Source organism: Falco punctatus (genome assembly GCF_963210335.1).
Source record: "Falco punctatus genome assembly, chromosome: 3".
NCBI classification, from domain to species: Eukaryota; Metazoa; Chordata; class Aves; order Falconiformes; family Falconidae; genus Falco; species Falco punctatus.
Genome location: NC_137582.1, coordinates 115951812 through 115970072, shown reverse-complemented (window position 1 = coordinate 115970072; position 18261 = coordinate 115951812). Strand labels below are relative to the sequence as shown.

Here is an 18261-nt window from a genome sequence, read left to right as displayed (position 1 = left end):
TAAAGATTCATAGTTCCTGGTTGCAGTTGGCTCACTGTAGCACTACACAGCAAGAGATACAAGCAATAAACTGGAAGATGACTATGTTTAATTAGCTATGCTTTATAGAAGGAAAAAGAATAGTAAAGAACAAAGAACAACATTGACATTGGAAAACTGCCATCAAAAGGTGGGGCTGCTCAGATGGGTACGATTAGCTGCCCTTTCTTGACTATTAAGAGCGGTTGGATCATCTTCAGTGTGAAAGATAACTTTGTCTGAAATGTTGTTTTGCTACATTTTCTGAGCAGCTGTTGGAAGACATGACAAATAGGTTAGTTGACTTCATAAATATGCAGACTTCACTGTAATAAAATCCTCATTGTCTGTAGCAAAAAATAATTAGAAGGTGCAAGTATTAAAAAAAACCAAAACAAAACACTGCAGAAGTCTGTGCATACCTTGAAGAGTATTTCAGTATTCTGAGGATGTTCATCATTGTGCATTATATGGAGATACCTTCAGGATATCTGGTCTAGATGTGTCAGCTGGACTTTGAGAGCAAAGGAGTGTTCCTGCAAGGTGATACTAGGTTTGGCTATAAGCTTCTTAGGTCTTCAGAAGAGTTAGTGATGTGAAGGCTGTACAGGCAGTAAAACCCATGGTCTGTTACTGAGTCTGAGTCTGTCTTTAAAGATCTTTCAGTAATTGTAAGCATGTGTAGGTGGCACAGTCCTGCCTTCTAATTAATGATCTGTTCTCTTCTGCAGGCTGGCAGTGATGGTGAAAGCATAGGAAACTGTCCTTTTTCTCAGAGGCTGTTCATGATTCTTTGGCTGAAGGGAGTGGTGTTTAGTGTCACAACGGTTGACCTAAAGAGGTAAGAAATACCTAGTTTATCTGACAAGCAAGAGCACATGGCACACTTGGTGTAACAAATGTTTGTCTGGGGCTTTTCAAACTTGCGTGGCTTATTTTCTGAAATTGAAAAGAAAATCTGTCCTCATAAATACTAAGAGGCAACCTTGATGTAAATGGGGCATTCATTGATGGTTGTTTACAAGTATCTGTAACCAAAACGAATGGGTCTGATAAATTCTCTTGAACTTGTTAAATACCTGTACGGTTATTTAATTCCTGTAAAACTAATAGCTGACATGAAGTCCAATAACTGAATACTGACTTACTAACTTCACACCGAGATCCCACAGGTGAAGACTGCTAGATCATCCAATCTTTGATCAAATCTCCAATGAATATTGGATAACTGTCGCAACTAATGTACAGCCTATTCATCTTGAAAGATTTTAAGATATTGATTATTATGCAATAAGAATAAAAAGTGTGAAAACATCTGTCCATGAGGTAAATATGAATGAGACAGAAGTGAAAAGGGTAGGAATAAAATCTAAAATATTCTCCCTTTGTGTAGTGTTAGCCAGATATGTCACAATGCTGTGTGTCACCTAAATTGGAACTTCTCCATCTAAGAAATGAATATCTTGGTGGCTAAGAAGGGTGAGATGTTAATCCATGAGTCTTAATTTCCTAAATTGGGTATACTTTTATTAGAAGTGGTAATGCTAAATTCAGCAGAGGCCTTGTATTTGTTTTTTTGTGTGAAGTAATGTTTTCACAGTGCTAATGTAATGTTAGTTACTGAACTCTGGAGAGAGGAGAGACTGCCAGTGCTTACAAACTTCATTTTCAGAAATAAAGCCAACAGAAATATACAGTGCTCTCCAGTGAACCAAGCGTAAAACGTGTTAAGAAAGAAATCACCCTGCTAGACTTAACCTTTTCTTGTAATTTTTTTGAAGGAGGTGACTTGTTCCAATTTTTAAAAATCACTGAAGTTGCTGCTTCAGTGCTGGCAACTAGTTTTAAATACTTCCATGTGTAGTAAGGCTGAGGCAGTCCACTCAAACGGAGAGGGAGAAAGCAGCTTTTGTCAACTGTGTATGCATTTGTAGCAGCTTAAAGATCTTCTCTGGCCCATGTGGGATTTTACTGCAAATACAGTTGTTGCTGCCGGCGTGCACAAACCAAATATATCATATCTTCCATTTAGCACTGCATGTGGTGTGTGGAAACCTCAGGAGTAAAACTTGTGCTTGCGTACTGTTTGTAGTTTTGGACTTCCGTTAATTTTAATGATGGTGTTATTTAACCTATTGCAGTTATTGGGGGGGTGGGGGTGTGAGAAGAAGGTTGAAAGAGACATTTTCTGCTTGGAAGCATTTTTACTGCTGAATAGTCTGAGAGATACCATTAAAATGCCAAAGATGCCTGATGAATTGGTTTTATTTGTGTCCCTTCGGCAACTTTGAGTTAATTGGTTGGGGGCATGGGATGTAAGACTGACTTTTAGAACTTAAATTAGTTGCAGATGTTTTAAATTGTCCTTTCTTACACAAGGAAAGCTAGCTTTTCTTTTTTTTTGTATTGAGGAGGGGAAAACACAAAATAAGTACAAAATTAACAAACTTCATGGGAATAGGTCAAATAAACTCTTTTGTTGTATACTGAATGTATTTTCGGGTGAAGGACTGCTGAAGCTAATTCAGATTTGAATAGATGTTGATACAAACTTAATTTCTTTTAGACTTTATTTAAAGCTTCATAAATACAAATCCAACCTTCTGGATTGTCTTAATACCTCCTTGTAGTGTTGTTTGTAGAATATCCAGTTCAGCCAACTGCTCAAGTGGAAATGCTTTATACCAGATGGTGTTTCTTTCACCTGTTAGGATTAACAGAATGATAAAGGTACTAGGTGTTGCCTTATACTTCTAATAGTGTCACAAGGAACTGCTTTTACAAGTACATTATTCAATCCAATTGCCCTCTCTTCTTTTTGTTCCTGTTAAAGACACAAACTTGTGGAAGAGCTGGATATTGATGGTTTTAAGCATCTGAATTTATTTTGCTAGCCAAAAAAAAAGAAAATGAGCTTACTTGGAAACCATGCTTCTGCCTTATAACGTAATTTCTACACAACAGTAAGGCAAGCTGTGTGAGGCTTAAGGTCATGGTTGGGTACAAAAGTTCACAAGCAAGTAACTTGGGCACAGGAAAAACTGATTCTGTGGCATGTATTTTCCCCATCTATAATTGCATTGGACATCATACTGTGCTAACAAAAGAACATTTTGCAGTTCTCAGTTCTACTCTTAAGACGCAAAAATATGCACATAGGCAAACGAAGTGGGATGTACCGCCCTTTCAAAGAAATCAGGCATTTCTTGCTTCTGTTTAGTCAGACAGAAGCTTTATTCTTTCCCTGTTCAGAAGGAGCATTTCAGTGCTCAGAGATTTGACTTGTTCTGGTGACTAGAACAGAGTTGCAGTACATAAATCATTTGTTGGGCTTGTTACAATATTCAAGGCCAGGCTTGCATTCAGTTAAGTTTTGAAATCCCATTTTAAACATATTGATTGTGTGGTTTCACAATTATGTTGACAGCCAAAGATTAAACAAAGAGATTAGTAAATACCAAAGACTGTCCAGAGGTGAATACAACTTGAGCAGTATAAAATACTGCTTAGGAACTGGCAACGGTTGTTTTTTATTGCTGGCATTTCACACACACACACACACACACACGCCCCATGTTATTCTTCAGACACTCATTGGAGTACTTGTGTAATTTATAAATCACTCTAGAGCATGTTACGTTTGGGAGCTGGCTTTTATCTGATCTTCAAGATAGGATTTGAATGCTAGTTGCTCTTCTGGTTTGTGGTAAAGCCATGAAATATTTATACCTTAACTCTGGTGTTAAAGAGCCTGCCCACTTAATTAATGGTAGTCAGATATTTAAGTATGTGGCCCTGCCTTCAAATACTCCAGTAAACTTTGGGGCAGGTACTAGTTATGGAATTGTTTTGAGTGGTTAGGGAATATTCTTTTTTTAAACAAAGCTGTCCAGCTTTATCTCTGAAGTAAACTTCACCATAAAATTTTTAATTGCCTTCCTGTTTGACTGTTAAGGGAAGCTGTACTCTTAGCCTTTTAAGGCTATTCCTGTGTACTCCTGGTACTCCAAAGACTGTGGCTTGTTATGTGGTAAACCAGGGTTTGTTTATGATCTACTGGCAGCAGCAGCAAACTGGAAGTCAAACCCTGTATTATGTTTGGGCTTTGGCTGTGGGCTGTTAATCTCTACTTTCTTTTTCTTGAAAGACACAGGTGGTCTAAGTGAAGTGTCAAGAGGGGTTAATAAAATGCTCTGGGATCCTTGAGATGAACTCTGATTCTTTGGGAAACTTTTGGTTAGTTCATTAGTCTGTTTCTGAAATAAAATCTTTTCTTTGATAGTATTAGTGCAAATCTGGTAGTCTTGCCTGTGTTTGTTTTTAAAATAACATTCCTTTTGAGGAATTTTATCTAGCCAACATGCGAAATTGGAAGTGAGCCACGATGACTTCCTGTAATTGTTGTGCGTTACAACACTCTATTTAAATGAAGAGTTTAAATTACTTAAAGCATTAACTGATGGCAGACTTTAAATCCTAAAAGTAAGAGGTTGATGGCAACTATTAGTGAGAAATAACTTCTTAGAAGCTTATTGAAAATGATAAAATTCTTGTATTAATAATAATTCTTGTTGCCTGGCCAAAAGCAGGTGTTTAACACTGTTACATACGAGATTCAGTTTAACATATGCTGCCAAGTGCTCCTATCTGTTGTTGGTACACTTTGGCACTATAGGCTGTTGCTGTTTTTCCTGCCAGTGGGCAGAACATGAAATTCTGGCAGGGGTTTCTTAATTTTGTAAGAAATGGAGCATTTCTACAAGATCAACTTGTAAACTGTGCTTAGTTTATGGAGCCTATGAGTGCTATCCCTGAAAAGACTGCTTTCTCATGCTACCCCAACTGACCATGTTTGTGCTTATTACTCATCTAGTTTCCCTGTCCGGTACAGTCAGGAGGCTTTCTTGAACTGTAGTTCCAGTGTCCAGTAAATCCAGTTTCTGGATGCCTGATGCTGGCTGACAAATGTGGCTACGTTGTACAAAGCACAAACCCAGCTCAAAGGTTACGGTCTGGTTTGGATTTGTTCAAACAGTAACAGAGGGGCAACTTCCACCCTGGCAAACTTTCTGCAGGAGCTGATATCTTTTGTTGTTCCTCACCCAGTGTAATGTTAGCAAAAGGTGGCGGTCATCCTGTAGTGTGTGCTCTGGTCAGCTTGACAGAAATGTAATTGTACAATCGTGCCTCACCTGGATCGTGTGTACTGTCGGATGTTAGGACACAGGGGTGGCTGGGGGAACTAGGAATTGCAAACTGTCCTCTAAAACGTGGAGAGGTTCTTGGAGAAGTCAGACAGGCTGTGTCCTTCTGAGTAGTCATCCTGGACTGCAGTTAATAGCTTCATCAGAGGGAGATTTTAAGTGCTGCTACTGAAGAAGTGCCAAGCAGTACTGTAATTTTATTTCTGCTTGCACTGAGGCAGTTGCACTAGCATGGGACTAATACCATGATGATGTACTGGGGAGAAATTGGCTGCAGTTTTTTTAGATGGTGCTTTAGATTTTGTAGCTTGTAATAGATCCTCATCTCATTATTGACTTCAGCTTTGAATCTGAATCTGCTGAGGCAGCAGATGTGAGAGCTTAACATTAAAGAGTAAGTTAGGCATTTTGGGATGAAGGAGTAGGTAGGTGTATACGCGCAGCTAACACGTAGGCTCCTAGATAAATGCCTACAGTGTTGTTCCTTGTCACTACAGCATCAAGACACAACTAGAGAAGAGAAGCCAATTGCTTATAAAATAGACTGGCTTAGCTTGCTAAGTATGAGAGAGGAACTGGAGTGAACAACGAGAGGTATTGCGAAAACTGACTTAAGATTCAGAAACGTATGAGTATTTTAGCTTGATTCTGTTTCTCTTGCATCTAGTCATACTAACGTCGAGGATTCCCCTTTGCCCAGGTATGCTGCTCTTATTTGTCAATAGCTTTTTTTCACTGGAGGAAGCTTTAAGCATCATTTTTAAATGCTTAATTTTAAGCATCTTGTCACCTTGTCTAGAACCAGATTCTGTGTGCACATAATAAATGGCTTATACATAGTGCTCTGTATCAGACTTGCTTATTTCCAGAGAAGCTCTGTGTAAAGGGGGAGGATTATCACTGAGTGCAGATTATGCTATATATAAACTGTACTACAGATCTTGGGAGTGTGTTTGTGTGGTATGTGTATCCTCCCCCCCCCCCCCCCCCCCCCAGTCAACAGTAAATTGACTTGAGAAAACATATAGCCAGAGATAAGAGGAAGCAGTTGTTTTTAAGTGTTTGAAATTAATTGTTATCAAGTATATATTGAAAATGCTAATCAAGCTGTAAAGTCGCTTTTTAAATAGAAAACTGGTGATATCTTTTTTAAAACTGCAAGTATGTGAAAACCTCAGGCAGTGCTTTTGTGATGGTAGCAATGAAAGCTAGGGTTGTGGAAGTCCCATGCTTACTTTTGCATTGGTTTGTATTTCACCCTAGAAAACCAGCAGACCTTCAAAATTTGGCTCCAGGCACTCATCCGCCCTTCATAACTTACAATGGTGAAGTGAAAACAGATGTGAATAAGATTGAAGAGTTCCTGGAAGATGTTTTGGCTCCACCCAAGTAAGTGTTAAAATGATGATTTGTCACCTTAGATTTAAACAGAGTGTTCTCTCAGGGGTTTTCTGCACTAATTAAGATGTTCTTCAGCATCAATAAACTGAAGATAAGACATTGAAAATAGCTTGGAGTCCTTGCTTGTCATACCCTTTCTCCCTCTAGCTCCCTCATCTTTATGTTAAAAATTTTCTTGTAAAGATTATTGTAAAATTGGCCTTTGTAGAGTTCTGTCATTCTTCCTGCAGTTTTCAGAGTAAATGACTTTTCCTTTTGATGACTGGGGCAGGCTATTCTGATGGTGTGTCTACGTAATATAAATCAAGGTGAGCGTGCTAGGTGAAACTTAGGCCTAACTCCATAATAAACTGTTGTGGGAATCTGTTTTAAGGAGATATGTGGTGTCCTTTTGGAGACTTGTATTTGCGGTCATTCTCCTAGAAGTAAGGAGTTACTTAAGTCTTCAAGAATTTGGCGTGTTCTCACCAGGAATATCAGTGAACTTTGTATTTAATGTTACATTATTTTTTTAACTCCTTCCAGCTTTCTATAAGCAGAGGGGCAGTTGATGATTGTACAGAACCAGTGATTACTAAATGCAACTTGGAAATAATTTTTTTAAAAATTAATTCCTTCATACTAGGAATAGTGATGAGTCCTGGAGATTGATTATGTAGTTTTTGGAAATTATGGTAGAATACTGAATACTTTTTAAAATAATTAGATCACACAGCACAAGCGTGAGAAATGTGTTCAAGCTTTCTCTAAACTGTTGGCTTTCTTCTTCAGCTGGCAAGCAGTTGCAAAATGTGGACACTGCCTTTAGCAGACTGAACTGTTTTGTCTTTTTAGTGTGGCAAGACTCCAGTTTTTTTCTTAAAAGATTTGGAGCCTGTGATATTCTGGGAGAGCTGATATTAATTTAAATGAAAAAAAAATCTCCAGTGAACAGAGGATGGACAAGAGTATTTAATTTGTTACGTGTTTGGTCCCTAACTATATTTTTGTTTACAGAACTGTGATGAGTCCCCTTGGCAGCACTGCTGTGCTAAAGGGAGCTTGCTCCTGTGACCCTGGGCTGTTTCAGACCCTCTGTGCTTGAAACAAATGCCTGATTCAGAAAGCAGAAACATGCTTTGGTATTCCTCTGAAAAGTGATTGAAAAGTGCTGGGCTTAAAAAAATCTTAAATAGAAGTCTATGATACTACACTTAAAAACTGAGTCTGAAATGGATAAATTGGTAAATACGTAATGTAGAATATTTTTATTTTTAAAAAGGGCCTTTTTGTGCTAGTTATTATATTGATGAACATCATTCTGCTAAATGTGCTGTAGATCTATTCCTTTCTACTTTTTAGGTACCTAAAACTTTCACCAAAGCATCCAGAGTCAAACACTGCTGGAATGGATATATTTGCCAAATTTTCTGCATTTATCAAAAATTCTAGACCAGAAGCTAATGAAGGTGAGTTGCCTGGGGGCTGATAGCTGTGCACACGTTGTTTCATTATTTTGTGTTTTTCAGAGCAGCTTTACCATGAAGTGTCTCCCTGGCAAATTTTGCTGCCTGTTGATGGACACTTGAGGAAGTGTCATGAATTAGACCTGTGGTTTAAAGTTAGTGGTCAGAGACAAAGATTTCAACGCTTCCCAAGAGAACTTCAGTTAGCGTTCAGTTTCTGATATGGGAGATAGCCAGCATAACAAACATGCAGGCTAATAATTGTGTCATAGTTCTGTTTCCACATCTTTTTATACCCATTTCTCAGCTCTTGTCTCAGATAATTTTGGGACAGGGTCTGTATTTTCTGTGCTTGTTAGAAGAGCACTGGCCATTGCAGAATTCCAACTAGTGTATCTGTGCTTTATTTAGCGTATGTCCCATGTTTCACACTCAAGTCTCAGTCCTTTGATCTTCCTAGCTACATACATGTTATTTATCACCTGAGATCCCACTCTGGGGTTGTGTTGGAAGGGTAGGAGCCTAAATGGTTCTCTTGTGAAAAAAAATATGCTAAATTTACTAAAATCCTTTTTAGTAGGGTATGCATGGTTTGTAAATATTCCTGGCATTGAAACTTAGGCAACAGCCACTCAAAACTCTTGAACTAAGTAGAAATTATTTTAATGTCCAGAGCCAAATCCCACGCAGAATTTGTGTCATGCCCCAGCAGTTGAGTTTCCATGCATTTGCTGCGAGGCCTTTCTGCACATTTGATTATTTGACCTTTCTAGGACTGAGGGCTCCCATTCAGAACCCTGACATAAGCTTAGTTCATGTCACTTTCTTTAAAGGATTAAGACCTTTCTGTGTGGAGACCACATAGTAGATGGATGTTGGGACATCAAGGAGAGAGAAAGGATGCACAATTAGACTTTGAAATAGTTGAGTACAAACCTTTTGTCCTCAGTGTACTTGCAGGGCAAACTTAAGTCAGGGAATCGAATGTCTTTCTGCTGTATTTCAAATGGGGAGATGCAAAATACTTGTAAAAATTCGAGAAATGCTTTTGCCATTTTGTGGGGTGTGCTGCCCTCTGCCGCTGTATTCCATAAACCTCCTTGGTAGTCCGCCTGTTTAGTTGTGGCTGTTAGCTGAGCATGTGACATTAAACAGATTATGTTTAAATTAATATAAACCCTAGCATAGCTTAATTCTAATTAGTTTAAGCCAGTTAGGAATAGTCTTAAGAAACTGACATAAGCCACTTTTAAAACCAAAAATAAACACTTGTGGACAGTCTTAGAGTATATTAAATTAGTGCAAACTCATGTATAAACCAGATTTTAAATGACTTGCATCTGTGTGATACTTAAAGGGATTCTAGTTCAGTTTCAGTGTTACTAGTGTCCATGAAGGCAGCTCCAGCAGGAGTGTTGCCACAAAAATTATACAAGGGTTAAAAATCCTTCAGTATATGGTCTGTTCTGGGCCGTACAGTGATGCGGATTTTTTAATATTTTTTTCCAGATCTGTTACTAATATCTAATTGTAATTGTACACTAATATGTAATTGGCTCTGAAAGTTGTGTGCTGTGGTTTGGCTTTCTTTTTGGTTCTTAAAAGTGTTCCTTCCTCTGTAGCCTTAGAACGTGGCCTCTTGAAAACCCTCCAGAAACTGGACGAGTATCTGAACTCTCCTCTTCCCGATGAGATAGATGAAAATAGTATGGAGGATATTACAGTTTCTACCCGCAAGTTTCTGGATGGCAATGAGATGACATTAGCAGACTGCAACCTGCTACCCAAACTACACATTGTCAAGGTAAATGCCTAGTATATCGCATAACGTGATAATGAAGGACAAAATGTTTATGGTTTATGACATTCTGGAGTCCAGCTAATTTCAGCTGTTTGTAAGCTGCCATGTAAATTTAACAACAGTATTAACAGTCCATGAAATGACAGAAGATTTGGGTAGTTCACAAGGGCTTTAGTTTGGGGATAGAGCAGCTGAGTTCAGTGAAGGTGTGAACCAGTGGACAAGTTGGGCAGCAGATGATAAAACGGCACAAGCCAAAACCCATTTTATTGCACTGACGAATGTGGTCACAGGAAGTTGCAAAGCTTAAAAGAATGAGGGCGAAGAAGGAAAGTGAAAATCGTGTGACCAGGAAATGTTTGAAGCAGATGTCTTCTCACATCTGTCTGTTAATGACAAAGTAAATGACACAATGTGAAATACTGAGATTGCATTATTTTTTTTTTTAAAAAAAAGTAGTCTGAAGTCTAGAAAGAGGTAGCCACCTAGAATAGCTACAGGAGTGATGTGCCTATATAATCGTGGTTTGATTTCTTTTCACTGTCTCCGATGATCTTTGTCAGTTTTGTACTGCAGATGGAGCCACAGATTAAGTTTCTGCCTGGGTGCAGAAGTAATTAGTTTGGTGAGGACAGTAATACAAATGAAGCAAGGCAGTGTGCTGCCAGGTCCGGGATATCCCAGAGGGGCAGGCAACTACTGACTTTAGAAGTGACTCTTGAGTGTACGTGTTGGAAGGATAACTTAGCGGGAGTGTGACAAGGACTGGAAAAGTGGTTTAAGCTGATTAATGTAAATTCATAATATATTTCTTTTTTTCTAGGTGGTGGCCAAAAAGTACCGCAACTTTGAGATTCCCAAGGAAATGACAGGGATTTGGAGATACCTGACAAATGCTTATAGCAGGGATGAATTCACCAATACCTGTCCTGGAGACAAAGAAATTGAAATTGCTTACAGCGATGTAGCCAAGAGACTCACCAAGTAAACACCTGCAAAAGAGATGACTTCTTGCATATTCCATAACAATGCTTCTAACAGACTGCTCTTTTCATATAAGATAGCAATTTTTTTTGCATGAACTTGCAGTTATTCAAAGTTATGGTGGATAGACCAGGTACAGTAATTACCTAAAGTTTTCAGACTTAATTATAGGCTTGTTTTTCCTTACCTCCTTTCACAGCAAGTTTGAATATCATTAATGCAGTTATGTTAATATTGCACTGGGGTAACCCTTCAGTATGAAGGGTTATCTTGCCCCTACTGCTTTCCTTTGCAAACATTTGGTCCCTGTCTACGAATTGGTTTAGGATGCTGTCTTGCTATATGGTACAAGGAATATTTATGTATTTTGGAATTTATTGCTTTTCCAGAAGATCTGTAGACAATTGTCATATCCATGACACGTTGAACTGTACCTGCTTGTCTATCCTATTTACATATAGAAGGGAACTTATTATCCAAAAGAGCCATTTGCAGAATATTTGGCAATGTTTTTTTTTAAAAAAAATACTCTCTTGGATTTGAAATCACAGTAATGGTTGAGAATGGACTCAAATGTAAAGCTTGGATTTGAATGACCTCAGACATCAGGAAAGTTTGAATCTAGGCTTTAGTACTATAGCAGGCAGCTTGCAGTTCAGAGTTAGTGTTTAGTTGTGTCTTCAAGAGCTTGATGAGATTAAGAAAAACAACCAATTTTAAAAAAAATTGGCAATCTATGTTTGTCCCCAGTTCTGAGTTGCAGCAGATGTATAATTGTCAGGATGCCCTTTACCATCATGAAATCAGAAGAACTGGATGCTTGCCATCTGTTCACCTTAAAAATTGCAAGTGGCTTCCTTTTTGGTAGTTAAGAGCCTTTATTTTGTATAGGTCTTTCCGGTGATATTTACTTACAGAATCCGTGCTGTCATAAAGTACATGTAAACATTAGTGTCCTAGTTGATAAATAGCTACTGTATATGGTGAATAGCAGTGCAATGATTAGTGATGCAAGACTGAACGCTGATAGCAATTGAAGTGGGAGTCTTTCTGGGAACTTTTTTAAGCTGTTTCTTTCCTGAAGAAAGCTAAAGTGACCTTCAAAGATAACATTTGCCTTAAATTATAGTATGCATTTTTTCCTGAAAGGAAATCTATTAATTACCGTTGTAAAGAAATGGTGTGTGAAATCCAGTCTTTTATGTTGAATTTTTCCTAATTGCTTGTCTGTGCACCTGGAATTTTGCATAATCGTAATCATTGCACTACTATCATCTTTTTACAGCAACACTGAGGAATAGCACTACAATCTTTTTAAAAGCAATTTTCAAATATTTCTAAACCAGGGAATAGTTTTCTTGTTTAAAATCATTGATTTTGATGCATGAAATAAACTACTAGGTTATTTTTAAAAGACCATCATAAACAACTCCAAAGAATGCTAGACCTTATATGCCTATTTTTTTGTAAAGATACTTTTATATTTAACTGATTTTAGAAGCTGGAAAGTGCTATTCCTGGTAGGTTGTTCTTGGAATATTTAACATTCTGCAATAACATGGAAATGCTCACGTAAACACTTTTATACACTAATTAATTTTTTTTGTAAGCACTGGCTTTATGAAAACCAGCCTGACTTTTCTAAGCATCCTGCTTTTGCTACTTTATATACCCGTGAAGTTAGTTTGACATAGAAGAGGTACAGTACAAGATCCATATTTGTATAACATGGCTTGTGGTGCCTTGTCTTGCCTTCCTAGAGCTAGAATTCCAATATAAAGGCAGTTAGCAATCCTGTTACGTGTCTTTTGAAGACAACCATAGATACACTTAGACCCTATTATGATTTATTACAGGGGTGGTAGGGCACAGAAAGAAAATTCTGCAGAGCGACCTGGTTAGGAAAAACTTAAATGTAGCCTTTTAATAATTACTGTATTCTAATGTCACGTTCTCATCCTGAATAAAGTTTCTCAGCCATAATAATCCTCTGTAGGGGTTCAGTCTTTGCTGCAACGTGACATCTAGAAGAAGGAACAACTTCTGCTTTTTTTGTTAGATAACAGCATTTTTAATGACACAAAGTGAAAAACTCCAGCCCTCATTGCTTTGGTGCTCTTTGCCATTGTACAGTTAACCTTTTTTTTTTTTCTTAAAAAAAAAAAAAAAAAAAGGAAGCAATGTGATTGTGGGCATATCTTTAAGTTTTTAATTCTACTTTAAAACCTAGATCAGGATGGCCCTTGGAAGTTGTCTGAGGTTGTGATAATTGCGCCTCATTCCTTTTAAAAGCAAATTAGCCATTGCGTGCACACTTTAGTACACCAGGTGATTATGTGCATGTGAGCATGAAAACACTTTCATGCAGTTTTCTAGTGTGTGCGCTGCCTGCATATCAATGCACACAAACACTTAACTTGTTAAAATACCAGGCTTGTTGTCTTTTATAGATAATATATTCTCTCTACTTTTTAGGCAATCTTCAAACAATTGTAATACATTATATTCAGCATTAAGTATTTTAATGATTGTGTCTGAAAGCTTGTAAACAAAGTTAAAGCTCTCGCTGGAACTAATGTATTTCTTATCTCAGTACGATGGAGTATTGAGCGTCGGAGGCTTTCCCTTATGGGTGTAATTCAAATGAGGACCAGGTTAGCAATTTCTGAGGCGGTTACCATATGATAGCTGTTAACTGTCCTGTGTGAAAGGAGTTGGTATCTCTTAGGCTTCCTATAGCACAGTTCTGTTGTGTTGTGGCAGAAGCTGGCCAGCCTCTCGCTGGCTTCAGCAGGGGCCAGGAATCTAATGGAGAACGAGCGGCTTTCACCTCTGTAGGTGATCCCTTCAGAGCAGCAGAGTCGAGCTAGGGTGGTGTGTAAAAGGCTTAGCGTCTGGTGTGGGTAGAGCACTTTCATCTGGCCCCAATCACCAGCGTTACGTTAATTAAAAAAGCCCTTTCATAACTATGTAAATTTTTGACTTCTGTCAACTTGTTTACAATCTGATCTTTAAATGCATTTTTAATTTCATCAAACAGCAATTAATCTACCCCCTGTTTAAATTTAAAATGATGCTTCTAGCCCCTTCTACAATTTAAAAACAGCAGTTACCCTTTCAAGTAGGCATTCCAGTTTGCAAGTTGGTTGCATGTATTAGCATGCTGAATAACTTACTTTATTCTCAAGCTGAAATATGCTTAAATTCCCATTAAAACAGGTGACTTGTGTATTTCCTGAACATAAAGGGAAAACCCATCATCTTCACCCAGTTTTTGTGTGGGAGAAGAGATTATAGTATATGCATGATTATTTTTTTTTCCCTCCTTAACAAAGCTTTCCTTCTTGATGAGATTCCTTACACATAAGAGCTGCCTGTTGAACAAGAGGCATGTGAACTCCTGAAACAATTTCATGCACTCCAGAGCTTTCCCGTCCGTCTACTGTTCGCTGCTGGTCTGTGTAAATATCCCACACGGACAGTCACAGCCATGTAGCTTGTACGTTTGCATTTTCCCATAAAATTGGTGTTTTTTCCGCAATGGGCATGTCTAAACTGATTGAGAGTTGCATGCAGTTCCATGATAAGAAGAGAGATGTAATCAAGTTTTTATGCTAAAATAGCAAATTAGCATTTCGTATCAAAGGAACACAGACATGAATAAATTGAAGATGCTTGAGCCAAACCCACTGATGCCTATCTCAATGTAGAACAAAAAGTGGTGAAGTACAGTCAACTTTTTTTTACTCTTTGCCACTCAGAGTACTATCTGAATACATCCAATTAATATTTTCAGAAGAAGGCTTTATCCCAAGTGAAAAATATTTAATCTGCCTCAGAACCTGTGCCACCAACATTTTATTTCTGGAGGGGGTGGGGGGGGATGGGAGAATAGTGGAGCAGAACAGGATATCGAAACTCCCATGACAGGACATCAAGAATTGGAGCGTTGTTTGCAGAAATACTTGAAGAGTTCATACAATTTATTGTAGTTTGCTTATGTCTTTCACTCTCTGGAACATCTTTTACAGATATACCAGTATACTGCTGGCAGCTATTGTTAAAAATAAAATTATATTTTCACTACCAAGCAGATCTTTCTCTTATTTCTGAAGACTACGGTTCTCTCATGTGTAAGTTACGACTCGAATGTGGTGTGCTAAACTACAGAACAAAACTTCTTAGTAGTAATTATATTTTCAATTTTTGGCCTTTTGTTTTTTCAGTGGTGTCATGATTTGAGGCAAATACTTGTTGTTTCTAGTAATACAGCAAACTGTTGTGCCCCTGAAAGTTAAGAACGAGTTGAGAAATAATGACTTCTCCCTCCTACAGAAATTATGAAAAGTGGGTTTTTTCAGATTTTAAGTGGAAACTCTTAAGAACATTAATTTTGGTAGCTGTTTTTTCTGTGGAATACTAGGTTTTCGGAGTTTAACTGTGAAAATTGATTAAAAAGACATCAGAAAAATTCTCATGTTTGGTTCAACTTGTTTCCACCCAGGTAATCCACTCAATCGCCATTTCAAGAGTCAAGACTGAATTGGTCCCATCTCCAGGTTTTAGGGATTTCAGACTCGGCGCCTTTATTCTGAGTTTCAGCCACGTTTCCCTACTGTCTTTTGCTTTCAAATATGTCTCAACTAGCCATGGTAAACACCATACACCCTTGCTTTTAATATGAGTATGTTAACTAGGTACTAGGTCTTCAGAGCAAAGACCACCAGCCACTACTGGAAGTTTTCTTTAAAACTTCCTAAGCATTATCATGTCAATCTCTTGTCTGTCTTAGGAGTGTTTGAGGTGTATCTGGGGTCTGACTTTTGTTTTTGAAAGGAAATTTGTGGAATCCAGGAGACATTCCTGGAGCTTGTAATCAGGGATGCCATCGTCTGAGTTTGAGAATGTGCAGGAAAGTAACAGACGTGCTTGTGGTAGTAGAAATCCAGCAATTAAGCTCTTGGTAAGCGTACATACTTGCAGCAGTATATTATTTTATTGACTGCGAGGCTTGTGATCGGAGGTGGGTTTTGCAATAAGATTTGCAGTCAGTTTGTATGAGTGTGGTCACATACTTCCATGAAATGCAACGGGGTAGACCAGAAGGTAACGTAACACGCTCTTCGGGTGAAGAGCATGCTGAGAGGGAGTAGTCTTGAGCTGTGAAGATGATGCTTGTCCTGCCTGGCAAAGGCAATAGTCTTAGGATATGCGAGAAGTATTTTATATAATGGCAATTTGCTGCAACAGCTGCTTTTGACTAGGTAATCACTTTTATATTTTTTGCTAGATCATGTTTTTAAGACATCTCAAGTGACTTCCAAGTCTGGTGTGGAAGTTTCCTCCTGAAAGTCCTAGTGAGAAACAGCTGGATTTTGACTTCAGTGAAAGTTACGGAACCCCCTCCCAAACAGTTCCGTTGAGCTGCTGACTGTGAGCAATGGAAAGAATGTAAGAGCTTGAGGGAAGCTAGGTGAGGCTGAACGTTTCGTACTTGTTTCTGACCTCTGCCATTCGCCCTGTTCTCAGGGACAGCGCTGATCCAAATAATTTTGAGCTTGGCTTGATTCCAGGTTTCATAGTTTTGGCTTACCTCTCCAAAAATGTTGCCACATTCCCAAGGAAAACTGATCTAGATACTTGTAATGAACTTCAGTGGTTTAGGATCTGGACCACCTAAACTCTGATAAGTAGTAATTATGAAAATAGTTGATACCTGTTCACCTCAGTTGTAAGGACTGCGAGCAGCGCAGTGTGAGAATTGCAGTGACTACTGTGAAGTGTTGTGCCACCCTTCTCCCTCCTCCCAAATCAAAAGCTTTAGCTAGATCACAATTATATTTAAGGGATCATTTTCCTTTTGTTTGTACTCTGCCCTCTGCCCTGTTCTCAGCGTAATGATACATTGCAAATTGCTGTCAGGCTCTGGTACCGAGGGGGGGGGGAGGGCGGCGGCGGCGATTTAGTGATGCTGAGTGGCTGATTCACCTTGAGATGTGTTTTTAATGGCACTAGGTTTGAGGTATCGGCACTGTGTTTGGAAATACCGTCTTAGATCCTTAGATACTTATCAACTTATTTTTGTGATGTTTCACTAACAAGATCCTAGAAATTAACTAGCATTTTGTTAGCATAGTTCCATATTTTACATAGGGTATTACACACATTTCAGAAGATTGATCTGATTTCTTTTGGTTCATTCCTTTAGCAATTGGTACACTTTATCAGAACTCCAGTTTTCTTATTGCAAAGAGGCTGAAACATACTATTTGCCAAAAGCTTCAGTAGTGTTAATTGTGCTGTGGAAATTCCAGAAACTATTTTCTAATTGCTTCCTCAACTCAGTTTTCATATAAACAGCAGCAAAATACCATTGCTAAAAGGGTGAGGAGACCCTGGAAGTATCGCTGAGTACTCACTGGTGTAGGAATAAATCAATTTGTCAGAGAGTAGCTGAGATTTTTATGGAAGGAAAAAGAAACCTGGACAAACCTTTGTATTCAGTGGGATAGAAAAGGAACTCATTTGACGTGGTTGCCCGAGGGCTTTTGGACACTTGCTACAGTGGAAGCTAAGTATGAGCTGAATGTCTAAACATTTTTGCTGTCTCTGAAAGTCTCCAGGAGAAAGGGTGGATGTAGTGACTCATGAATCAAGAATAAGTTTAACTGTAGTGGTTCCCAAACCCTTCTGAGTGCATCACAGGTGGTCCAGGAGGCCAAGGAGCGCCTTTGATGGGCTTACATGAAGCCGGGGATAGTGTTAACAGGCTGAATGGTTGAACTTCTCAACATGAGAGGTTGACTGACCTTTTAATCACAAGCGTTTAGAATTGTTGCTTGAGGGCTTTACTTTCTTCGTTGAATTCATTCTGCAAAAGCAAGATTCACCTTAAACTGGTGAATAGTTCACACCCGAATGCTTGGTTTTGCGGTGGTCTCCAGAAGTCAGTAGGCATAGCGGTGAGGCTTAAAGCAGTTTAATCTCTGATGAAAAAAATGCAGGAGCACTGGCAATAACAAAGCTCTTTAGTCTGGGTTAGTATTTTTCCAAGACTGCCAAAGATGTGTGGTGGCTGAGCAACTTAGGGTTGCAGTCACAGCGTTCAAATGTAACCAGAGATCGGGGGAGGTAAGTTAGTCAAGTGTCCTAATTTCTGAAAAGTATTAGCTCAAGATGACATAAAGAACCTAGCTTTTAACCGAGAGAGAAATGAAAAGTCTGGAGGTAAGCAACCCTTCTCCCTGTGGATCCTACTGCACTTGGTCTTGCTGAATTTCTGATGAGCTCTCAAAGCTGGTGCTGGATGGTTTCCAGAGCTAGAAAAAGAGAACTCATGATTCTTTGACTCAAGAGAAGAACTTCTGTGTTCTTACCACTGGACAGAGAGATGAAAACAGTTGCTAAA

At 38.6% G+C, this 18261-nt stretch overlaps 1 protein-coding gene across 1 annotated transcript in view; it reads left to right on the top strand.

Annotated features, from left to right (window-relative positions):
* CLIC4 (chloride intracellular channel 4) overlaps window positions 1–14943 on the top strand; it is a 33161-nt gene extending 18218 nt beyond the window's left edge. Inside the window, exons 2-6 of the mRNA XM_080379199.1 lie at window positions 750–859; window positions 6486–6611; window positions 7965–8071; window positions 9691–9872; window positions 10693–14943. Coding sequence (XP_080235325.1) covers window positions 750–859; window positions 6486–6611; window positions 7965–8071; window positions 9691–9872; window positions 10693–10857 — 690 coding nt within the window. The 3' untranslated portion in view covers window positions 10858–14943. The remainder of the gene's footprint in view (window positions 1–749; window positions 860–6485; window positions 6612–7964; window positions 8072–9690; window positions 9873–10692) is intronic.
* The last annotated feature ends 3318 nt before the right edge of the window (window positions 14944–18261 follow it).